This window comes from Callospermophilus lateralis, unplaced genomic scaffold (assembly GCF_048772815.1).
Source record: "Callospermophilus lateralis isolate mCalLat2 unplaced genomic scaffold, mCalLat2.hap1 Scaffold_130, whole genome shotgun sequence".
Classification (NCBI taxonomy): Eukaryota; Metazoa; Chordata; class Mammalia; order Rodentia; family Sciuridae; genus Callospermophilus; species Callospermophilus lateralis.
Window position 1 is genome coordinate 1,432,252 of NW_027512473.1, and position 21,739 is coordinate 1,453,990.

The 21,739-nt window shown below is 31.7% G+C and overlaps 1 protein-coding gene across 1 annotated transcript in view; it reads right to left on the bottom strand.

Moving 5' to 3' along the window:
• Nucleotides 1-6,723: 6,723 nt before the first annotated feature.
• LOC143640173 (uncharacterized) overlaps nucleotides 6,724-21,739 on the bottom strand; it is an 83,018-nt gene continuing 68,002 nt past the window's right edge. Inside the window, 11 exon segments of the mRNA XM_077108073.1 lie at nucleotides 6,724-6,870; nucleotides 7,854-7,942; nucleotides 7,945-8,086; nucleotides 9,788-9,856; nucleotides 11,151-11,263; nucleotides 14,532-14,781; nucleotides 16,452-16,505; nucleotides 16,597-16,632; nucleotides 16,741-16,794; nucleotides 17,316-17,423; nucleotides 18,307-18,360. Of these exon segments, the coding sequence (XP_076964188.1) occupies nucleotides 6,724-6,870; nucleotides 7,854-7,942; nucleotides 7,945-8,086; nucleotides 9,788-9,856; nucleotides 11,151-11,263; nucleotides 14,532-14,781; nucleotides 16,452-16,505; nucleotides 16,597-16,632; nucleotides 16,741-16,794; nucleotides 17,316-17,423; nucleotides 18,307-18,360 (1,116 nt within the window).

A 21,739-nucleotide genomic window follows, 5' to 3' on the forward strand; every position in this document is an offset into this window, starting at 1 on the left:
GCAATACTATATGAGAAAAAACTTGAGACAAAAAGCCAACCGAGTTGATTCAATCTAATATATTTCATAGACACTCTTTTAGACTCTTCAGAGTTTAATAAAGATATGGTTTATTTTCCATATCGATGTTTTTTTTTTTTTTTTTTTTTTTTTTTTTTTTTTAAGGCTAGGAAACTGTAACTTATTGTAAGATATATCCAGTGAATGACTCTGGAATATTTTTGAGCAATAAAAAAATAGTCATTTTTTTCCTCCTAAATCGATTTACGCTTGTTCCTTCATGCTAAATCATACAGTTATTATTACTACAATCCAAATCTGTATTGCTACTCACTTGAATTTCTGAAGCCACTCCTTGGCACTCCGTCTTGGTCTTCTTTAGCTGACTCATCTCTCAGATCCACTCACCATAGAGTACCTAGTATGGATAATCTGTCAATTTAACTCCATTGGGACTTTGCACTTCTCAGAAACCAACACTGTTTGTTATCTTATGCATATAACCAGGCTCCCTTGTTTAAATTTCAATCCTTTTAACCTAAACCTAACCCTTAGCCACAAACGATGCTCTTTTCTCCACTGCATGACACAACATCAGACTTCTTGTCCTCTTCATGTCAAATTATGTATGCTTCTGGAATTCTCTCATAGATTTCTTATGTAAAGGGGCTTTCCTTCTCCACACATATCTAATCTCTATAAATATTGAGGCTGACCAGCTTCTTCTGGAAGTACACTTACATACCAGCTTTTTATGCTGGTCTTTCAGGTCCTTGAATCTTTCATCAGAAACTTAATATTATTATTATTTTTTTAGATATGATGAATTTGTCTTTTCTATTAGATGCAAATAAGGATATAGGGTAAAAACTGATATCAAAATTCTTTTGTTAAGTTGGCTGGTTTTCTTTATTTTTTAATGAAACCTGTACTTATGGTGGGGCTACATCCTATACTTGGCTATTGATTTATTAATGATTAAATACCCTCATGTTTTCTGGTATTGATGTTCCATGACTATGTCTTGAGAAAAATATTTACGTAAAATCTTACTTAAAAAAGGCTTTCAATTATTTAACCAAAAAAAGCTATTTATATCACTTTTCCACTTTCACTTAAATAACTAAGACTTTTAAAGGTTTTTTAAAAAAAATTTGTTACTATTTTCTTCCTATTATTTCTTTCAATAGTGATATAAAAGCATCTAGGGTAATGAGAAGATAACTAGATAGTATTATCTAACAAATTCCCCCAGTTTCTTTCTAAGTAGATTATTATAGATGCTTTTTCTAGAAACCAAGACAATGTGGAGAGCTGCTTCAAGTCCTGATTCTTGCGAACAGGTCAGAAAGATTTCAGACATGTGGCTCAGAGCAACATGAATGAGTTTATGGAAGGGACAGGAAATGGGAAATAGGACATTTTTAAGGAAGAGCATGGGAACTTTCAGGACAGTATGCCTCTCCTGCACTCCAGTTTTTGTTTTTGTTTGGTACTGGGGATTGAACTCAGGGCACTCAACCACTGAGCCAATCCCCAGCCCTATTTTGTATTTTATTTAAAGACAGGGTTTCACTGGGTTGCTTAGTGTCTTGCTTTTTGCTGAGGCTGGCTTTGAACTTGTGAGCCTCCTGCCATAGCCTCCTGAGCCACTGGGATTACAGGTATGTGCTACTGTGCCTACCTGTGCCTACTTTGATTGGGATCCCAGAGAAATTTCTAGAGAGTCCCCCCCTAGGTCCACCTCTTAACTTTTGACTGCCAGAAAGATGACACCAGACTTTTAAGCCCCAACTGTGATGGCAACTTTAGATCACCTGGGCTCATGTTTATTAGTTCCAACTGGATTCTTAACCATACATTTTTATAGATTTTATGGTTAGAAGGAACTATTCTTATCTACCAGAGTTTCAGGATCTGGTTAGAAAACAGTCTTCCCCTTCAGGTTAACTTAGTTTCCACTCATCAACTTTGTTATTTTGGGGCTCCATTTCTTCTTCAGATAGAAGGTAGTTTGCTGAGAAATCTGACATACCCTGTCCACTTAGGCCAGGCAGGACTGCAGGTAAATTGCTTCTTGAAAAAGAAAACATGTGGGAGTCAGCACAGTGGGGCTGATTTTATAGAATTATTCTCTTAACCTGTGTCCCCACTATCCTCATCTGTCTGTCCCTAACAGATAAGAAACTTAAAAGTTACATAAATCTACAGTGCAGATTTTAAAAATAAATTTTACCTTACAGAATGTGAACTATTAAGGGAATGCTTATTAAAAGATTTACAAACATATTTTATTATCCTACAATAGATGAGATGCCAAAACTTGTTCAGAAATTCGCTATATATACCTTGCCCTATGCTAACCTGAGGGACCTGCAAATAAAATTCTTAGTGAACTCAATTGCTCCCTTAAATTTAAAGTGTGGACATCCCACATAGGGTTGATAAGAGACAGAGACGTTTCTGACTTTTCATATGAATTTTCTTTTGAAACCAAAATAACCATTCTCTTCTGTGAGCCAACAAATGGCAGTCAAGCATTTTACTCACAACAAGACCCTCATAAGGTAGTGTAATTGACATGCTAATTGACTCATCTTAGGCCTTAGGTTGGCACTGAAATAAGACCTGCCACTATGACATAGGATATACTTGTTAGTTTGATAAAAGTAAAATCTTTTTTGCATTATGGAAAGGAAGAACTACATCTTTATTTCTTTATAGACATACAGAGGTTCTGTAAAGTAGGAATCTGTGTTTCTACATAACTTCATATAAATGGTTTTTAGGCAGAAATGCCATTATGAGGTTACTATAAAATAAGTCCCAGTTTTAGGAATGTGAAATATTTCTGAAATAACTTCAATTTTTGGTTTTTGTAGGGCAGAGTTAACCATGGGTCCATAACTGTTTTCTCCTACTTTTTCCCCCCTAACCAATCTCCTTATAAATATTTGACTGATGGATTTACTTGAATGAAAATAAGTGAGAATCCTGCAGGGGTTGCTAGGTACTGATTGCTGAACTTGGGAATGCAGCATGCAGGATAACTTTCTGCAAAATACTTTATTGTAAATCTTCCTGCAATCTATGAACCTCTGGGCTGCAGCCACACTAGATATTGGTTAATCATGCAGCCAATACAGGGAGAGGGGAATAGGAAAATATAAAAATTGAGACATCCTTATACTCATCCTTCTAAGAGCAAAACATGTTCTAGTACACACACACACACACACACACACACACACACACACACGAGAAACTATGTCTGGTGAATTTGGTTTTCCTGGATGTAAAAAGACTTGTGCCATGTGTATTATTTGTTAATTCTTTGTGAAGATTGTATATGAGGGTGTGAAAATTTGGGCCTCTGTGTTCATGCAATTTGTATGGGTTTTACTTTACAAACATTAGATCATTATAATAGTTCTGTGAAGTGGGCAGCACTTGTGTTATTAGCTACATCTTAGAAAGGATCTTATACTGTGGTGATAATAGTAGCTATAAGAAATCTGGAGCAGTAGCAGCCAATATTTATCTCTTATAAGAACAAGGCCCTTAATTAACTCATATGTTTTGCAATTATCCAGCATGCAGATTAATATGAAATCAATAAAACCCAAGCTTCAGTATAATTCTCATGCTTGGGCACCATTTAAGACATTGAAAAGCCTCCTAAAAATATGCTCAAATGATCATATAATTGGTAACATTTGCCAATGTCAAATACTTTGACCATGATCGATTAAGAACATTCCCTCTTTACCCCAACTTCTCTTTGCTAACCTGCCTTATATTGGATAGTGTGGAAGGAAATAGTGAGGAGGTAATTCAAAAAGGGATTTGTTTTTTGGGGGTTCATGTAATATATGGGGTATAATAATTTGACTTGCAGTTAATTTTATGTATAAGCAATGCCTGCAATCCTAGTGTAGGAATAGTTTTCTAGAGTAATCATCACATGTCGTGATAACCAAAATGATATGAAGGCAAAGTTTGTGCCATGGCTTGCATGCCTTTTGGTATACAACAGATGAATTTAATTGTCAGCAGAGGCAAGACAAACTTTAAAATGTACAGAACCAGAATCTGGTCTGGTTAACTTTCATGAGTTTTATAGTGCATATATGAAAGAAAGAGCTTTACATAAATCTTGAAATGATCTTTTATAACACTTCCCAATAACAAGATGTGAAACTAAAATATTGCAAAGCTATTACTAAAAAAAATTATTTTGGTCTAACATGTTAGACAAACTTATTTTAGAAATTAAATTATAAAATTCTTCTGTGAAGAGGTAAAGAGATTGCAGCAAAAAATATAAGATACAATTACCACATCAGTAGATCAGAAAGCTAATAATGTTGTGTTCCCAATATTGTTTGTTATGGGTCATTTTTAAAAGATTATAGTTTGTTGTAATATTGGTTCATTCATGTTATATTTTGTATTTTTAATATTTTTCTTAAATTTATATCAAATTTTATATGAATCAGGTCCATGATCCATCTCTGCCTGTAAGGTTAATACCGTTCTCTGTATTTTTCACATGAATAACTTAAGTAGGCTAAGCTACTACTAAAATGTCATCTAATGTGCTTTTCTAGTCAACTGAACTTTTTTTTGTCCAGATTAAATCAATCATAGGGGAGAGAAAGAAAATCTGACATTATGCAGAGGATCAGATCCATACAAAAAAAGAATAGAAAAGCCTAAGACATTCAGTTATCTATTCATTCTCTGTTTGTGCCAAACTTAAGGCTCTTTTGCTTAAATAGACAAATAAGAATGCATCTCTGATACAAGCTAATCTGCAAAATATTCTATTGTTGCTATGCTTTCAGTGTTTGGTGTATAGGCTCCTCCTACAAAAATAAATACTTTATGTATGAATTGGAGACTATTTCAAATTAAATGTTTGGGAGGCATTTATAATAATGCTGAATGAAAAGGCATTTTTGAGGCTTTGTAAAATGTTTATTTACAAGAAAAAAGTTTGAAATTTTAAGTACAATCTATCTTGAGTGTAGTATTAAAGTATTTTGTGTAGTATTTAGTATTTTACAATACTTAAATCACTTGTCTCTGAAGGTTAATATGCTTATTCAAATGTGCAAAAGTATTCTAATCTGGATGGTCAAGAAAGAGAACGAAAAGCCAGGATGATTTGGAACCTATTTAAAAAAAGAGAATGACCAATCCAGGTAGACAAGACTTGAGTTTATTTATGTGATTCAAAACTCCCTTCTTGAAAGGACATTTACAAACTTAATTTCAAAAATAAAATAAATTCTGAATGACAAATGTTCACGTTTTAATTTCAATATTACAGGTATGTTCTTTCATGATAAATTATCAGTTGAAAATGTTCCAGTGGAATCTGGTATCAATTAATTTTACACTTCATATAAGAAATAATAAAACATTTATTTTCAAGACTTACATATATTACTTAAAAATAGATACAAAGTTCAGTTTGTAATTTTTAAATTTTATTGCTGTTTCAAGCTACCTGAAAGAAAATACCTTAGTGAAAATTATGTTTCAATTGTCTTGAATAAGTATGGCTTAAAACAGTCCACCCATGTATTATTTAGCTATCAGGTTGGTCAAATGATGGATGATGTCTTGAAAGTTAAGAAATGGTATCAGTTGGGCAGGTAAAATAATATTTGATACTTTTATAATATGCAACTTGAAATCAAATTCAAGAAGTTGACTGATTAAAAATCTAACATTGCACAAATTCATAAATAATTGCTTAGTTTCCATCTTTAAACCTGCTTTTTTGAAGCACACCGAAACAATGAGATAGAGAAAAAAATGTACATAAGATTGTTTGCTTGATGGAGGCATCAATTTGTTAAAATATTTCTCATACATATTTTCCTGTTCAAAAATATAAACTTGATTGTTTTCCATATATACAAGTATCCTGTGAAATCCTGGATTCTGAGAAGAAATAGTTTGAGGTATAGCATTGAGTAAAACATCCAAATGCATGATATTTTTGGCTGAAATTCATTAAAGTTACTGTCGGCAGAGAGTTGATTGGAGTGTGCTCCCAAAAGTCTTCCAGGTTTTGCCCTCTGAGAAATTTGTCAGCGACATCAAATAATTGAACTCTTCAACATCAATATATACAAAGGCATTTTATTATTAATCAAAGAAAGGGAAATAGAGACATCAGAAATTGCAACTTTATTTTTTGTAATACAAATATTTATTGCCATCATAGTTCCACAATTGTCATAATATTAGAGTCAGATGGGATTCTGAGACACGTGCAAGTTTTGGAAATGGACATATAGATAACAGTATGGAACTGTACATAAAATAATTACAATTTATTAAACACACTGTTTTAGCATATCCTTGATGGACGGGAATGAGCACCATATTTTTTTATGAATATATATTTTTGTTTTTTTTTTCTACAGCACCAAAGAAATCCAAATAGGAAAAGGAGAGATGAGGGTCGAGAATTAAGAATCAGCCCTGTTTCCATCTCAGCCACACTACCTTATTTCTTTATGATTTTCAAAGCTTTTTTCACATGATTCTGCCCCCTCAAGGGCATCAGTATTTCCTAAATGGTACAAGTATATGTAGCAATTTGTACTCTATACCATCCTTATTCAAAACTTGCATGTGGCATGAAATGGATTGCTGGCACCAAGGTATATTTTCTGTTGGTTTCATTGGTTCTTCATCTTAATCTTAGCCAAGAAAGCAAACTGGACCAACTTCAAATCCAAATTTTTGATTCTGATCACCAAAGGCATTGATCATTACATCAATGATAGGTACTTGATCGATTTTCAGTGTGTTGATTTCAATTACAATCTTTTCATAGCCTTTTCTGGACTGTAAAATTAAGCACAAATTAAAAATTACATGATAATTTAATATTGCTAAAACACATGTTATTTTCCTAAGCTTCTGAAAGGAGGCTAGAAGATAAGAAAGAAGAGAATAAATCCAAAATTTGCCAAAAATTGTGTGATAACTTTTTGCTATTATGAGTGGAGGATCACATTCAGTTTTAAATTTTGAATATTAACAATAATGCTTAATATTTAATTGTAGTAACTCAACTATGATCATCCAACATACTGCACATTTAAAACTAATTAAGTTGATAAATACAATTTAATATAAAAATTGATGCTGGTACTAGATCCCATAATATAAGTAGTACATCCTTATTATTTTAATTATAATTAAGATATAGATGGTCAAATTCTCTTGTCAAATACAGTATAAAATCATAACAAAAGTTGAAACATTTCTACTTCCATATGCTAATTTTTATAAATATTAATAATATACTACTATTTAGAATGCTTTCCAGGACTTGTGCATCTATAACCTGATTTGTGTTCTCTTTCTTGTTCTACTTGTACCCCACTCATTCTGTTGAAATCATGGGTGCTCTTATTTTGCAATTGTGCTATCTCTTCAGTCATCAACACTTAGTCAAAGCAAATTGCTATTATATGGAATTCCCATGTGCATGAACATTGGTTCCAGAGAATAAAGATAACAAAAATGATAGTAGTTTCCTAAGTTGCTGTTAACACAGTGACAATTAAAAAGCACCTATCTAAGATTACCTTCTGTTATGTCTTCAAAAATGTATCTTTGTGTATTTCAGAGTGTCTGCATGTGTGCATATCTGTGTGTGAACATTAGTGGTTTTGAAAACTCTGTATTTTAATATGTCAATGTTAAGCATCAAATCTTATTAATAACTGACAGCCATTGAGAGAAATCTGGCTTAGAATTAAAGTGAGGCTGTTAGAGGCTGCCTCTGATCTGTGAAGAAGACAAGCAGAGATTTCACTCACCGCACAGCCATCATGCAGTGCTTTGATGTAAGGGTTGTTATCATAGGACATCTCCTCATCATTTGATCCCAGGAACCCAAGTGCTTTGCATAACTTCCTGATGACACATCATACCAGGCAGCCGACTGATGACAGTTATAGGTGAAATTTTGCCGAGCAGAAGCAGTGAGAAGTTTCAGGAATGTCATTTGCACCATGTTAATGGTATTGCCTTCATCATCTAAATATGAAAGCTGGGAATAAAAGAATAAAAAGACACATAAAGACTCTTTTTCTCTTTTATGCTATGAAAAAATAAATCACTGTTGACAGTGAACTTTGATGCTGGAAGGATGTAGATGAATCCACAGCCCTTTTGTAACCCACTGAGAAAAAGTGAGAATTGAGGGTTACAAGACCCAGAGACAGGATTTTATGAACTCAGGTCTCTATCTACAACTCACTTACTCTATCTAACCACTGCTTATCCTTGACAAAATCACAATGTCTATTGTTTCCCAATCAGAAAACACTGCCAGAAAAATAAAAATGATTCTGCTTTGAAGAAATACTTCAGTATATTTCATATCTTTTTTTTTTTAAATTGTAAAATAATGAAACAATGAAAACCAAGGAATCTCAGTGTGATGCAAAGGTTAACTGGTTTTGTTCTTTGATCATGCTCCTGTACTTTTTATTTGGGGGCTATAGTCTTCCAAGGTGTTTTGGTCTTCTAATTTTCAAAGCAGAGTTTCAGTTCATTCTCAGATTTTATATATATGCTTTTTTTCACTGTTTTATCACCAGCACCCAGCTTAATGGCAGAGACAATAGGAATTAATATTTGTTGAGTCAATACTATTTTGTATTTATAGCAGAAAAATAGTTTTAAATGTAAATTATTAAGACTTGTCTTATGTCATCTTCACAAAATTTTTGTTGGGCATAATGGAGATCACTGAGCTTAAGAGAAATGTATAAACCTAAATTTAAAAAACATTACAAATTCACTGTGATTTATACATGAAGGCAATACAAAAGCACTGATCTGACTTTTCTTCTTATAAAAACTTTATCTATTCCTTACTGATTAACAGAGAGATATTGAGGAGCCTCGTGAGTTTAGGGGAAAAATTTACTTTGGCAATGAACTCTAAGGAAAATAAAGCTTCACAAAACAAACACACACAGGGTTCTACTTGTGTATATTTTACACTCATACACAAATAAGAATGTAGCTTGGATGCATAATATCTAGCCTGAATACTAAACTAGGAAATTATAAGTCATTAATATGTATGTTTATATAGTAATGATAAATGTACGAATTTTCATCAGTGGAAAATAGTAGCATTTTTAAAAAATATTAATTGATTGAATAATTATTTGGATAAGTGGGAAACACTTCAATTTGGTTAACTCCTAATTAAAGTAATTTAAACACATATTTTAAATGACTTTTAATATGAATTTAGTCTAAGACACAATCTTAAAATATCTTTACAAAATTTTTAAGGGAAACTGGTAATTGTATGGAAATATGTAAATTTGGCTTACAATACAAATAAAAGGTAGGTTTGTTCAGTATATTCCCAAAGGTAACAATCAGAAAAAATAATTGTACATGCTAAAAGTTCTTCATGAAATGAAAACCAAAGAATAAACTAGGGATCAAGCAAATAGGAAATGAAATAGTGATAATCAAAGATATTAAATGGATATTAAATACTTTTGCTGATATTTTTAGCAAAATTCATTTTATGATAACTTTGTCTTGAACTTGAAATTTAGTACTTCCATCTATTTTGATACAAAAACAAATTAAATTGCTTTAGGATACCATAGTGGTATAAGAGATGCTAGGTGGAGCAAATTGGAGAACACAAGATCTATATAATTTAAGCTCGGCTTATGGAATTTGAAATAAACCATTTCATGCTGAGGTAATAACATACCAATTTTCCTCTCTTAAATTCACTAAACCAACTTCCTGGTTTCTCCTTTGGCCATGATGAAAGTCTTACCTATTGTAAAGGAACAGGAAAATTAAAAGTTAGGCAAATATTATAAATGATAATTTTTTTGTCTATATGGGTAAATTTTAGTAAGATTAAGAAACTAAAGAGCTTTTGAAATATACATAAAATGAGATAAAGAGCAACATTTGAGCTAGATCCTATGAATTGCATGTAATAAATATTGAATCATTTTTTTCATGATCTCTTCAGTGGTTTAAAAATAAATGGGGAGAGATAACTTGGTAAAGGCAGACTAAGAGCTGTAGGGGACATCATTAGAACTCTCGGGTAATCTCTCACAAAAGAAATCCTCCAAATGCCAGCCAGCATCAACCCCAAAAGACAAGGAACAGCACTGTGTATCAAAGGAAGCATTCTGAAAACATTTCTCCAGTAACTAAGGGTGAGCTGTCCCAGAAAAGTCATTGGTAGAAAGTAAGACTAATCATTTCTTCTGGGAATATAAAGAATCCCTTGTAGATCTGCATTTATTATTAAGTAAAGATCAGTAAATTATGAGTTTATAAGGCTTTATCATTAGAAAATCTGAATAATCAGTGTGAGGGGCAGCATTTTCCTTTGCCATGGATTATTTTGGGGGCTAGAGGAGGTGTATTATGCCTTGCCATGTGATAAGTTGTGTTGGAAGATGGAAGTTGCTTTGTCTCCTGACCATAATATATCATTCTGATGTTACCAACTTAAATATTCTCCTAAAAAGATCAATCACACATAAAATTATTTGCTTTGTCTTATGGAGTTCCTTTACCTCTAGGAGCCTGTGTCATTTTCTAAAGAAATTGTTTGGAAAATGCACTTATGCTAATGAAAATCTCTGATTCTGTTAATGATCTGCATGTAGCTTTAAAGACGTAACTCAAGTACATTGATACTATTAGGTGAAAAGCATGTAAAAGAAAAATTCTTTATGAAATTTTTCATTTTGAGTATAATATGCAGCTGTGAGTGTTACCATGTGATAATTGGGCAGAAGAATACTATATATGTACTAAAATTTGAGATTCAGCTGTGATGTGTCATGGAAAAACCATAGAATTTTAGAGAGCAAGCAGGTGCCTAAAGAATACATCTGGGCAAAAAATAAAGGAAAGAAGTATTTGTTAACTCTATGCATCACTTGGGTGCCTTATTCATGTTTATGCAAATGAAATGCTCTAATTACCCTGTAAGAAAAGCAGATAAATGAAAATATGGCAGTATAATTTTCCTGTTTAGTTCAATATTGCAAAAACATGGCAGGAACTGTCAACATTCGCCACTAAAACAGATTGGTACTTACTCCCTCAGATTTTTTGTCTGGATAAAGGCAAGTCTCACCGCCAGATGTGAAATTACAATAAACTTTGAAGGAATCTCCTGAGCAACCTTGGTTAGGATCAATCCAATATTCACCTAGAAAGTAGGAAAAAGCAGGTCATACACAAGTTCATTAACAATATCAAATGTATGAGAATCAAATTTTATTAAAAAGAGAAATAAGGAAAGTCAATATTCATAGATCTCGTTACTTTTATGCTTTTAGGCATATTAGGGTATATACTTGATTAGCTGGAGTGACCTTTTCTTTTTTGCCTCAACTCTTTGTAAAGGAACCATATCTGAAATATTTTTTTTGGTCTTATCATACCAATCACTTTTAGGTATTAATCTGTTACCTCTTCAAATAATAACATCCTGTGAATCCATGTGTAATAAATTACATGTATAATGGAATCAGATCTAGTTGAATCCAAATCTACTATGTAGTACTTTGTTTCAGAAATGTGAGTGTGATAATCCATTTTGACCTAATTTATTTATCTGTAACAATGGAGTACCTATTTAGCCACAGAAATCATACCTTCACCTTATTTTACACAAAAACTTCTTGTAGTAAATGTTGATCCTAGGAAGGAGAACTGCATTATATATTTAAATGTGACCTGCTATTAATGCCATTAATGCAATGTGGTCAAGCGAATTTTTTCATGTGAATAATCATGATTAATATTTTAGCATTAGGTGAATAAAGATGGTCAAGATTAGGAGTAACATAAAGTTATTCTTTGAATAATTGACAGAATGGTTTTTGTTAACAAGAATTATTAGGAGACAAAATTGATAAACAGGTGACAATTACTTTGCTTTCTTCCTATCACATCATGCTCTAAACTTAATTTTAAATGTGAATTTGAATTATGTGAATACAACGAATTTGAACTTATAATTTTAAAAGCTCTGGTAGCTTAGCTTAGTACTGGAACTCTCAAAACTCCAACTTCATTCAATGTTTATCTTCTACTATATGAAAACAGTGGAAGTACTCTAATAGTTAATAGCTTCTACTGTTTATCAGGTAACAAAAACATTCATACTTTTTACAATTACACTACTAATACATACATATCTGAAACAAATTGAAATTCTCAGAAAAAATATACAAGAGAACAAAAATCCTATCTAAGATTTTATCAACAGAGCTAACTATGCTGTCTTTGATATTTTAATGTTTTTAAAGAATATATTGTTTGAATTATATGGGAAAAAATTTATTTTGCTTTATGGAATTAACATTTTTATTAAATAGTCTTTCAAATAATGTTAATAGCTTAATTATTCAGATATCTTTGTTTAATAAATGGATCAATATCCTGTAGATCCTATGTTCAATTTATCTCCAATTTACCCATATATCATTTCTACTGCCATATCTCTAAATGAAGCCTCCGTCACCTCTTGTCCAGAGTAGTCCCAGAGCTTCTTAACCAGCTCTCTTGAATTCATTTTACTTTCTTCCAAAAACACTTTAAATCATTTTCAATTTGCTCACTATTGTTCAGCTACAATCGCCTTCTTTTAATTTCATAAAAACATCAAAATCTTCTCTTCAAAGCTTTGCAAATGTGCCGCATCTTCTGCCTGGAATATTCTTTTGATTCTTAGTGTGACTGTCTATATTAAAGTTTCAGCTTAAATGTCATATCCACAATATTAATATTGAGTTTATACAAGATGGATTCATCCCCTACATAAATAAATACCCACTTTTCATATAACTATCCATAATATGCTCTTACTAATACTTTTCGTTTTTCTATCTCTACCATTAGATAATAAATAGGTCAAGAACATTATTTTTTCTGTTCACCTATGAATGTGTGTATGAAAAACAGCACCTGGCAGTATTCAAGAATTAATTAATTAACCGTACTTTGATGTCACACTTAAAAGTAATGAAGCTAGTTATCACAGAGAAATTATTGGAAACTACAGCCCACAGTGGGATTACCACTCTTAAATTTTATAATACTTTTTAAAATTCTCTGGTTCTAAATCATATGTGCTTTCAAATTCAGTACATGCTGCCATCTTTTACATTTAATTTTCAATTTTGTATGATTACTTTATTCATTGAGATCTAAAGTATAAGAATTATGTATATTATGTAGCTGTATTCTCTGTATTCTCATTTAAATGTCATAAAAACTTCAGTGGAAATTCGTTGATTGGTCAAGTATATTTTAATTTGTGAATAGAAGGGAAAATTTTCTAGCACAGGCTCAAGCCAAATTATTTAAATCCTTTGTGTACATAATGCCAGTTAAAAGTAAGAATCTCTTTATAAATCACAGATCTAAACGTGTATTTTTCATTTAAATAAACACAAATTGGAAGACCCTGAATTATCAATTTGCACAGAATCCTTAACTACTAGCTGTGTTTTAGTTTTAATTGGCTATGCTTAAGAAAGTAAGATTTTATGATATTTTTCCTTTATAGTGGCTATAAATGAATTAATTTAGACTTTCCTATCTTCACTGTGTTATTTAGATCTAATTTATTAAATTCATTATTTGATGATATTGAAAAGCAGTATTTTCTTAGAAGTAAAGGGAGGTAAAGTATTTCAGTATCGATGGGAAGATTTATTAATCATAAATATCTACCCCTTTGTTAGTTAAGTACTTATGACTTTAATCAACTATCTAAGCATAGCTGAACTTTTCCTTCTCAGAAAAATAGATATGTATAGGTTTTTCCAAGCTCTAGGCAAAAGAAAATATCCTGATTATAATTATTAAGCAAAATATGAATAGTTCTACTAGATAATTGTGGATCAATGAAAGAAAAATTTTTGTTGCAAGTTATCCCAATCCTTAAATATTCTGTTCATCAAATTTTGCTAAACTGATAGATCAAATGTTCATGTTATGCTATTTAATCATATTCAGATTATCCATGTTAGTGTAAAGTACTTGATCAAATTCATGCAAATATTAATTAATATTAATGTGATTGTCTTAATGTACTATATTAATCATTTTAATATAAAGTAACTTAGTAACAATTGTATGGTGATATGAACATATGTATGCATACATAATACCCATTCTGAGTTATTTATAAGGCAAAGTGCATTTGTGTGAGCAATCATTATCCAAAAATCATCTTGTCACAGTTCAATGAAAACCTTATTTAACAGACAAAGATTTTCCAAAGAAGACCTTGAATTACGCAATATAAATGACTTTTTCTGTCTACAAGAGTAGAATTAGTAATTGTTTGCTCTAGTTTTATTTAGAGAGTATATTAAACATTTAATTAGAATTAACGAGCTCACAATGCACTTCAGTAACTTAGCAACTCAGTACATTTGTTTTGTCATGTATTATTAACATACCATCTGGGAAGTCAGGGTGGCTGAGTTGCAGGTCTTTGCAAGTTCGGGCGGGATTGGTCTGAGTACCCATTGGAAACTTCATATGCTCAATGTCTTGCTTTAGGGAATTGAGGGAACCAAATATTTCCTCCATTCCATCGGAGTAATCAAGAATATTATCGCCTATATCTGCTTGCATGCTTTCAGTATGTCTTCTCATTTTTTTGGGTGACAAGATTGGTAAAGGCTGAATGACTTCACCAGGTGGACCCTATAAAGAAGACAAAGTGGGTATAAAATATGTGAGTGTTCCATAAAGTAAAAAATATTCTTCCAGCTTATAAGAAATTACAGTTGGTTTAGCTTTTCTATAGTTGCAAAATGATACATGAAAAAAATCATATGAATAAATACACATATATATGTATATATGTAAATTTTGTAATTTCTTTTAAAAATTATCTGGTGGAAATATGGAGGTAGGTGCACAAGTCAGATTTCTGGCACTTTATGTACATATTGTAGCATAGTTTTCTATTAACATGTTATGTATGTTACTCTCTGATTTTCTGAGTAGTCCTCATTGACACACTATTTCTAGAACTATATTTTAAAGTCTCAGCTGGACGCAGTGGCTCACACTGGTAATCCCAGAAAATTAGAAGCCTGAGACAGGAGTATTGCAAGTTTTAGGCTAGACTCAGCAATTTAGTGAGGCCTTAAGCAACTTAGCAAGACCCTGTCTCAAAACAAAAAATAAAAAATGGGTTGGGGATGTAGCTGAATAATTAAGTGCACCCCCCTCAATCTCTAGTACCCACTGCCTCCCCTCCCCTGAAAATGTCTCTACAGATTAGAGCAACATTTTAAAGCTCTTACACTATCTAATAAAATGTATTACATTTCACAAAAATTTATATTCTGAAACAGAATATTAGTGTGCTTCATTATGTATTACTTATATCTTTATAAATTAACACTTAAAAGTAATCAGACTTCAATTTATGTTTATGTAAAAGTAGAACCACACCAAATATTTAATCCACAATGTTATAGGTTAAAGTGAACATTGGAATAACTTCTATGTTGAATTTATAACTCTTAATACCTCAGAAATTTGATCGTATTTTCAAATAGGGTCATGGGAGATGCAGGAGTTAAGATGAGGTCATTAGGGTGGACCCTAATACAACATGTCTGACATTATTATAAAGATGGAACATTTGAACACAGAGACACACACAGAGGGAAGACAATATAAAGGAGATTCAGAACAGATCCTTCCTCAGGGCTCTCAGAAGAAAACAACCCTATTGGCCCCTTGATTAGGACTCCTACCCTCCAGAACTGTGAGATAATACATTCTGTTTTTATAGCCACTCAGTCTTCTGGTATGCTGTCAGGGTAGTCTTAGAAAACTAGTAAACATGTAATTGGAAACATTTTAACTCAGGAAAGAAGATTAAGTATTCTTTCCCATACTTATATATTGCAATTCTACCTTTTAGTAGTGTTTAAGTCTGGTTAATATAAGTACTTATAAATGGTAGTTATTATTTTTGTTTCTATTACTATCATTACATGATACAGAGAAACAATGCCCAGCATCTGAACTTTTATCTTTATTCCTAAAGTCAGGTAAATGTTCCTTTGTGGCATACAATTAATTGGATTCATTAAAGTATGATAAAAATCATGATTCTTTTGAAAAAAATAAAGATTATTATAATATGTAATTAAGGTTTCCTCTATTTAAAGAGTCAAATCAGTTCATAGGTCTTGGCATGTAGACTTTATTACTTAGTTGACATTGTTACATTTGTTATAAAGTCAGAACCTTGGACAGTACATAGTTTTCATCCATTTTATAGTTGCAAACAAGTCACTGCCAGTCTCCAGATGTAAGTTATCAGAACATCATTCTTGTCAACATGCACTTACCGGAGGTCCAGGAGGCCCTGGAAGACCACTGTCACCTTTCTGGCCAGCGGGTCCCTGTTAGAAAAAGAGTGAATATAAGTAGGAGAACAAAGTAATTTAATGGACTTCACTCAAAAATTAAAATGTCAAAGGGAGAAGCACTTACAGAGGAGCCTTTGTTACCCTTGGGACCTTGAGGACCCTAGAAAATGCAGACAAAAGCACAGATTAAAAATCTAGAGCATTTGTACCTTTTTGTTATACTCGTAACTTAACTGTGACTTATAAGATTGCTTTGTGCAGTACTTACAGGTAAGCCTGGGGGACCAGGTGGGCCTATGGGACCAGCGGGACCTGGAATTCCCTAGAGGGAGAATGATCTGATTTAATGAGTTTTCCTCAGCAATTCCATTTCCATTCTTTGCATAAAAACACACATTCCAAAAAGTAGAGATTAAAAATCCCCTAAGAACAGCCTAAAATTTTCCATTGTGAAGCTAAGAAATAACTTTTATAAAGTAATCTGAATTTTTCCACCTGGTGTACTGTCTATAGATATTGAGATACTAGATAAATATCTATAGTATGAAGGTTATGTACATATATATTTTATATCCCTGCAGCACTCAGAATAAACTTGCATGTGATGAGGATTCAAAACATGGTTGTGCAAATACTAAACTATGATTGTTATGGTTTTAATAATTCACATTTTAATGTATTTACTTTAATGTCAAATCAACATCATTTGAAAATACCACTGATTAAAATAAACTCCAATAAATATGCTCTAAAGTACTTCTTTGGTCATGTTTAAAGAAATATATGAAGTGTGTGTGTGTGTACGATTGGAAGAGAGAAAGAAGCATTCATGCTTTTACTCACCCCATCCCCCTTTGCTCCTAGAGACCCTTGAGTTCCAGGGAGTCCTCTGTCACCCTTCTCCCCTTGCTCTCCTGGAGGACCTATCAAGCCAATTTAACCAGGATGGCCCTTTGGAAGAGGGGGGAAAAATTTAGTAGTACATAAATTAGAGCCATTAGTAAACTCTAGTCATAAAATATTTGCACATTAAATTCATGAAATAAAAATTTTAAATGTATATAAAATACATTTAAATAACCTTTCTAAATGGAATGTAAAGATCTTCCCTCTCTTCTTGCTTAACAGGATTTTTACTACTTAACATTAAGTGCAACCTTTGTTAGGGGTTTGGTATGTTACGAAACTGAATGTTTTCTAAAAATATCTTTGATGTTTCATGTAAGGATCATTCAGCTTAAAAACAATATCAATAAGTAATATTGATGATATAAACAACGGAAAACTCATTATTTTAATGAGCATCTAATTTAATATGAAATGTTTTCTATTCTCCAGAGACTTTGCAGTTTTAAGAAAACATCTGGAGATTTAAAAATAATCTAAACAATATTAATGCCATTCAAAAAAACAAGCTTGTTTTCTCTACTTAGTGCAACACAGTATAAATTCTTGGAGATCGGATTACTACTTGAAAGATATTTCTAGTTTAAATTATTTTTATGTTTCAAAACATAAAAGTGGTCATTTTGGTATTCCATCTGCTTATCTTGTGAACAGTTATTTTAGTACAACCATATGCTTTCTCCATATGGTTTCTAAAAGGGCACACTGAGAAGATGCAACACTGGATTCTGGTTCGTTTTCCACCATTACTTTGCATACATTCTCTTCTATAAACACATCTGGGAAGCTGAGAGTTGTAGCTTTTCATGGTTAGAATGACAAAGCTATCTTTCAAAATTTCCTTTTGAGAGGTTTTAATCTGCAAAAGTAATGACTTCTGCTATTAGTACATCAAAAGTATAACAACACACTTTAAAAAAATTCTTACCTTCTCACCCTTGGAGCCAGGATCTCCTTTGAGACCAGGTAAACCAGGAGGTCCCTAAATAATAAGAAAAAAATAAACACATTGAGAGTAGGCATAAATATAAAAATCATATTACTTATCACAGAGTTAGTTTGATTTGGGAACTACGTAGTTTAAAAAAAGTTCATAATGATCAATGTTTATTTTTCAGGATTACATGTAAATGTATATATTTAACACATCCTGGTTTAATCTGTGACAATAACATTAAACCATAATATTCATAATCCTGGTTAAATAAATATGAATTGAGAAATATGCCATAGTTTGTGTGGATATTGATATAAAATGGACAAATTCCTTATATTGTTCTATTAACAGACAAAAATACTTTAGGCAAAGTATATGCAGTATTAAATGTGCATGTGTCTAACAATATTCTTCTAGTGAGAAGAAAATTAATCATCAAACAAATTTATGTAAATTAAGTTAGATTCTTTTTTGTATTAACATAAACAATCATGCTGCTTTGTTAAACCACAGACAAAAAGAAGACTATAAAAAATTCTCTATTCACTTTTAAATATATCCTAAGAGTGGATTTTGACATTGCCCTTTCATCTAGATTGGAATACCCAACAGGGGTGCAGGTAGGTGGTAGAGTACTTGACTAGTATATGCAAGGCCTTGGGTTCAATCCCCAGAACAACAACAAGAAAGAACATTAGAATATGTTATAGTAATGGATCTCTCAAAGTGCTGTCCTCCAAACATTAGCATCACCATCACCTATGGACTTATTAGGAAGAAAATTCTTAGACCTTGTGCAGATCAACAGAACCAGAATGTGTGGTATCCCATAATCTGTTTCATAGATCTGATGCTCATTAAAGCTTAAAAACATTTCCCTGTGGTATCAGACCCTAAATTCAGTTAATCAATATACAAATCAGAGCACATAGAGGATACAATGTATATTAAAATAAAACATGACTTATTTAGTTTACTAGCTAAACGATTTTATAATTAAATGTACATAATTTGTACCTACTTTTTTTCTAGTCTTATCAGAAATGACAGGTGAAAGAAAATAATGCCCAAGAGCCTATTTAAAAAAAATGTTTTATAGGAAGCCCCAAGAGCACAAATTTTAAGGAAAATAGTATAAATGGTAAAGGAAGCAATCAGGTAATCATTTAGACAGCTTATGTCACTATTAGGGTATAAGAGGTCAGACTATGTATTAGAACAAAGAAGCATAAAAGAAGCCTATGAAAATCACTTTAATAAAAATGTAATCATAAGTTTGATCCCTAGCACCGCAAAAAATTGTAATTGTAATAAGGAACTATGTATGTGAAACATTTAAGAATATTGGTTATACTTGATATTTATCAGTTAAAAATCCATACATTTTCTAGGTTAAAAATATGAAACTGAAGCCCTGTCACAAAATCAAATGTACAAAGTGTTGGGGAGGCAGCCTAGTGGTAGAGCACCCGTGGGTTCAATCTCTAGTACAAAAACAAAAGCCCCAAAATTATTTAAAGAGGCTATCTATATATGCTTTTTCTTCACATCTCATTTTATATCAAACTTTCATGTATACAATATGCTTTACAGAAATTTTGCTGTAAGAGGGAAAACTGATAAAGATGTTTTCGGCTGGACATCAATATTCCCAATCACTGTCATAGTCACAAATGTTGAAGTCTAATATCTCATAAGTCTGAGCTTTATTCATAAAAATATTATAAAAGTAACTATGTCTTAATATGGTGATAATGAAAGAAAAATCAGGCTTATGAAATACTGGATAAACAGTGAAGCAGAACACAAATGTCAATTATGATCATTAGCTTTAGTTACATTATAGATGGGTACCTATTTTTTTCTTCTATTCTAATAGTACAAGCTAAAATAAAAAAAGAAAATAGTAATTCTAGTTTTCAGGCTTCTTAAGAAATATACTAGACACTGTGTTTCAAATTCATCTTAAATATTTTCTATAAAATTATTCATGAAGGAGTTAAAGGAAAAGAGTATTAATCCCTCTAAGTTAATAAGTTCTTATGAAATTACAAACTTATCTATGGATGAATTTGCCAAGCAAAATCAATTTTGTATTTTCATCAGCTGAAAATAGAAATTGATAATGTTATGATATTAAGAGCAGTTATAAATATCCTTCTGAATTTGGAACATATCAAAAAACAACAACTCTGCATATAAAAATGTTATTCCAAATTACATGTTTTCTATTTCCTCTTTAGGACATTGTAAATTGAAAACCCCTAGGGAAATACATAATTCATATGCAATAAAGAGAAATGGAAAACAGGGACCATACATTCTTAAGTGTGTAGAATATACAAACATTCCCCCTGCAGTATTATGCTTTATGGAATATTTGCTTGATCTGCATCTCAAAGTTCTAATACGCTGAAGCTTAAAGAAACTGCAGATCCCACACTTTCTCTAAAAGATAAAATCATGAGATATTGTTTAATTTAGTGGAAAGAAAATGCTTTATTATTTCAACCTGTTTAATCATTATGAAATGCCAAGCATCTCATCCCCTTTTAGAGTTTAAATGTAGCATTAAAGCAAAAAAATAAAATTGTAATTCAATAACCCATCTTACTTTTTATTCAGGCTTTTATGTTTGAAAAATAATGCTATCAGATATTTTATTTATCACTTTGTGAAAAGAAAGAATACATAATAATATTAAGTAAACTTGTCCAAAGATAAATAATGAATAATTTTTCAGTTGCACTGGAATGTATATGATTTTAAAAGAATATGAAGCAAAACAAAAGCTTAAAACTAAGTGATAGTTTTGCCTCCAAAAAATCAAATAAATATCAATTTTTAAAGTTATTAAATCACACTAATTTTGACCTCTAGCCATAAGAATTTAGTTACCATTATTTTTCTATTTAAAACACTCTAATTCACATTTAATTTTCGCTATGTACTAAAGAAACCACCAGTTCCACTTAAAAGCAAAAATAAGAGCATAGTTGTTTACATAGGCTCATCATCGTCCTTTTCTTCTCTGTTAGTGCCTACATTTTCTACTTTTGTGACCTAAGTTCCATATGGGGATTCTAAATGTACGCATGTCCATATATGTCTGTGTATATACACATGGGTATATATGCACATGTATAGAATTAATGCATATGTAGAGGTTTAAGTTAAATGTTATCATTTGTATTTTGCTATTTAAAGTAAAAGGCATATACAGCACTTCTACAAAACTCTAGTCAAGTTGACAACAGAGTGGAGAAGACAACAAGCAAATATCATTTTTAGAGTTTGATATCTGTTAATTTCACTCTAAAAAAATTTGTCTCCATAAAGTTCCTATAAAAATGGTAAACTATTATCTATGCTGCTGATGGATGGACCATCTGTTAGAGTTCAATTGTCTAATTAGGTACCAGCC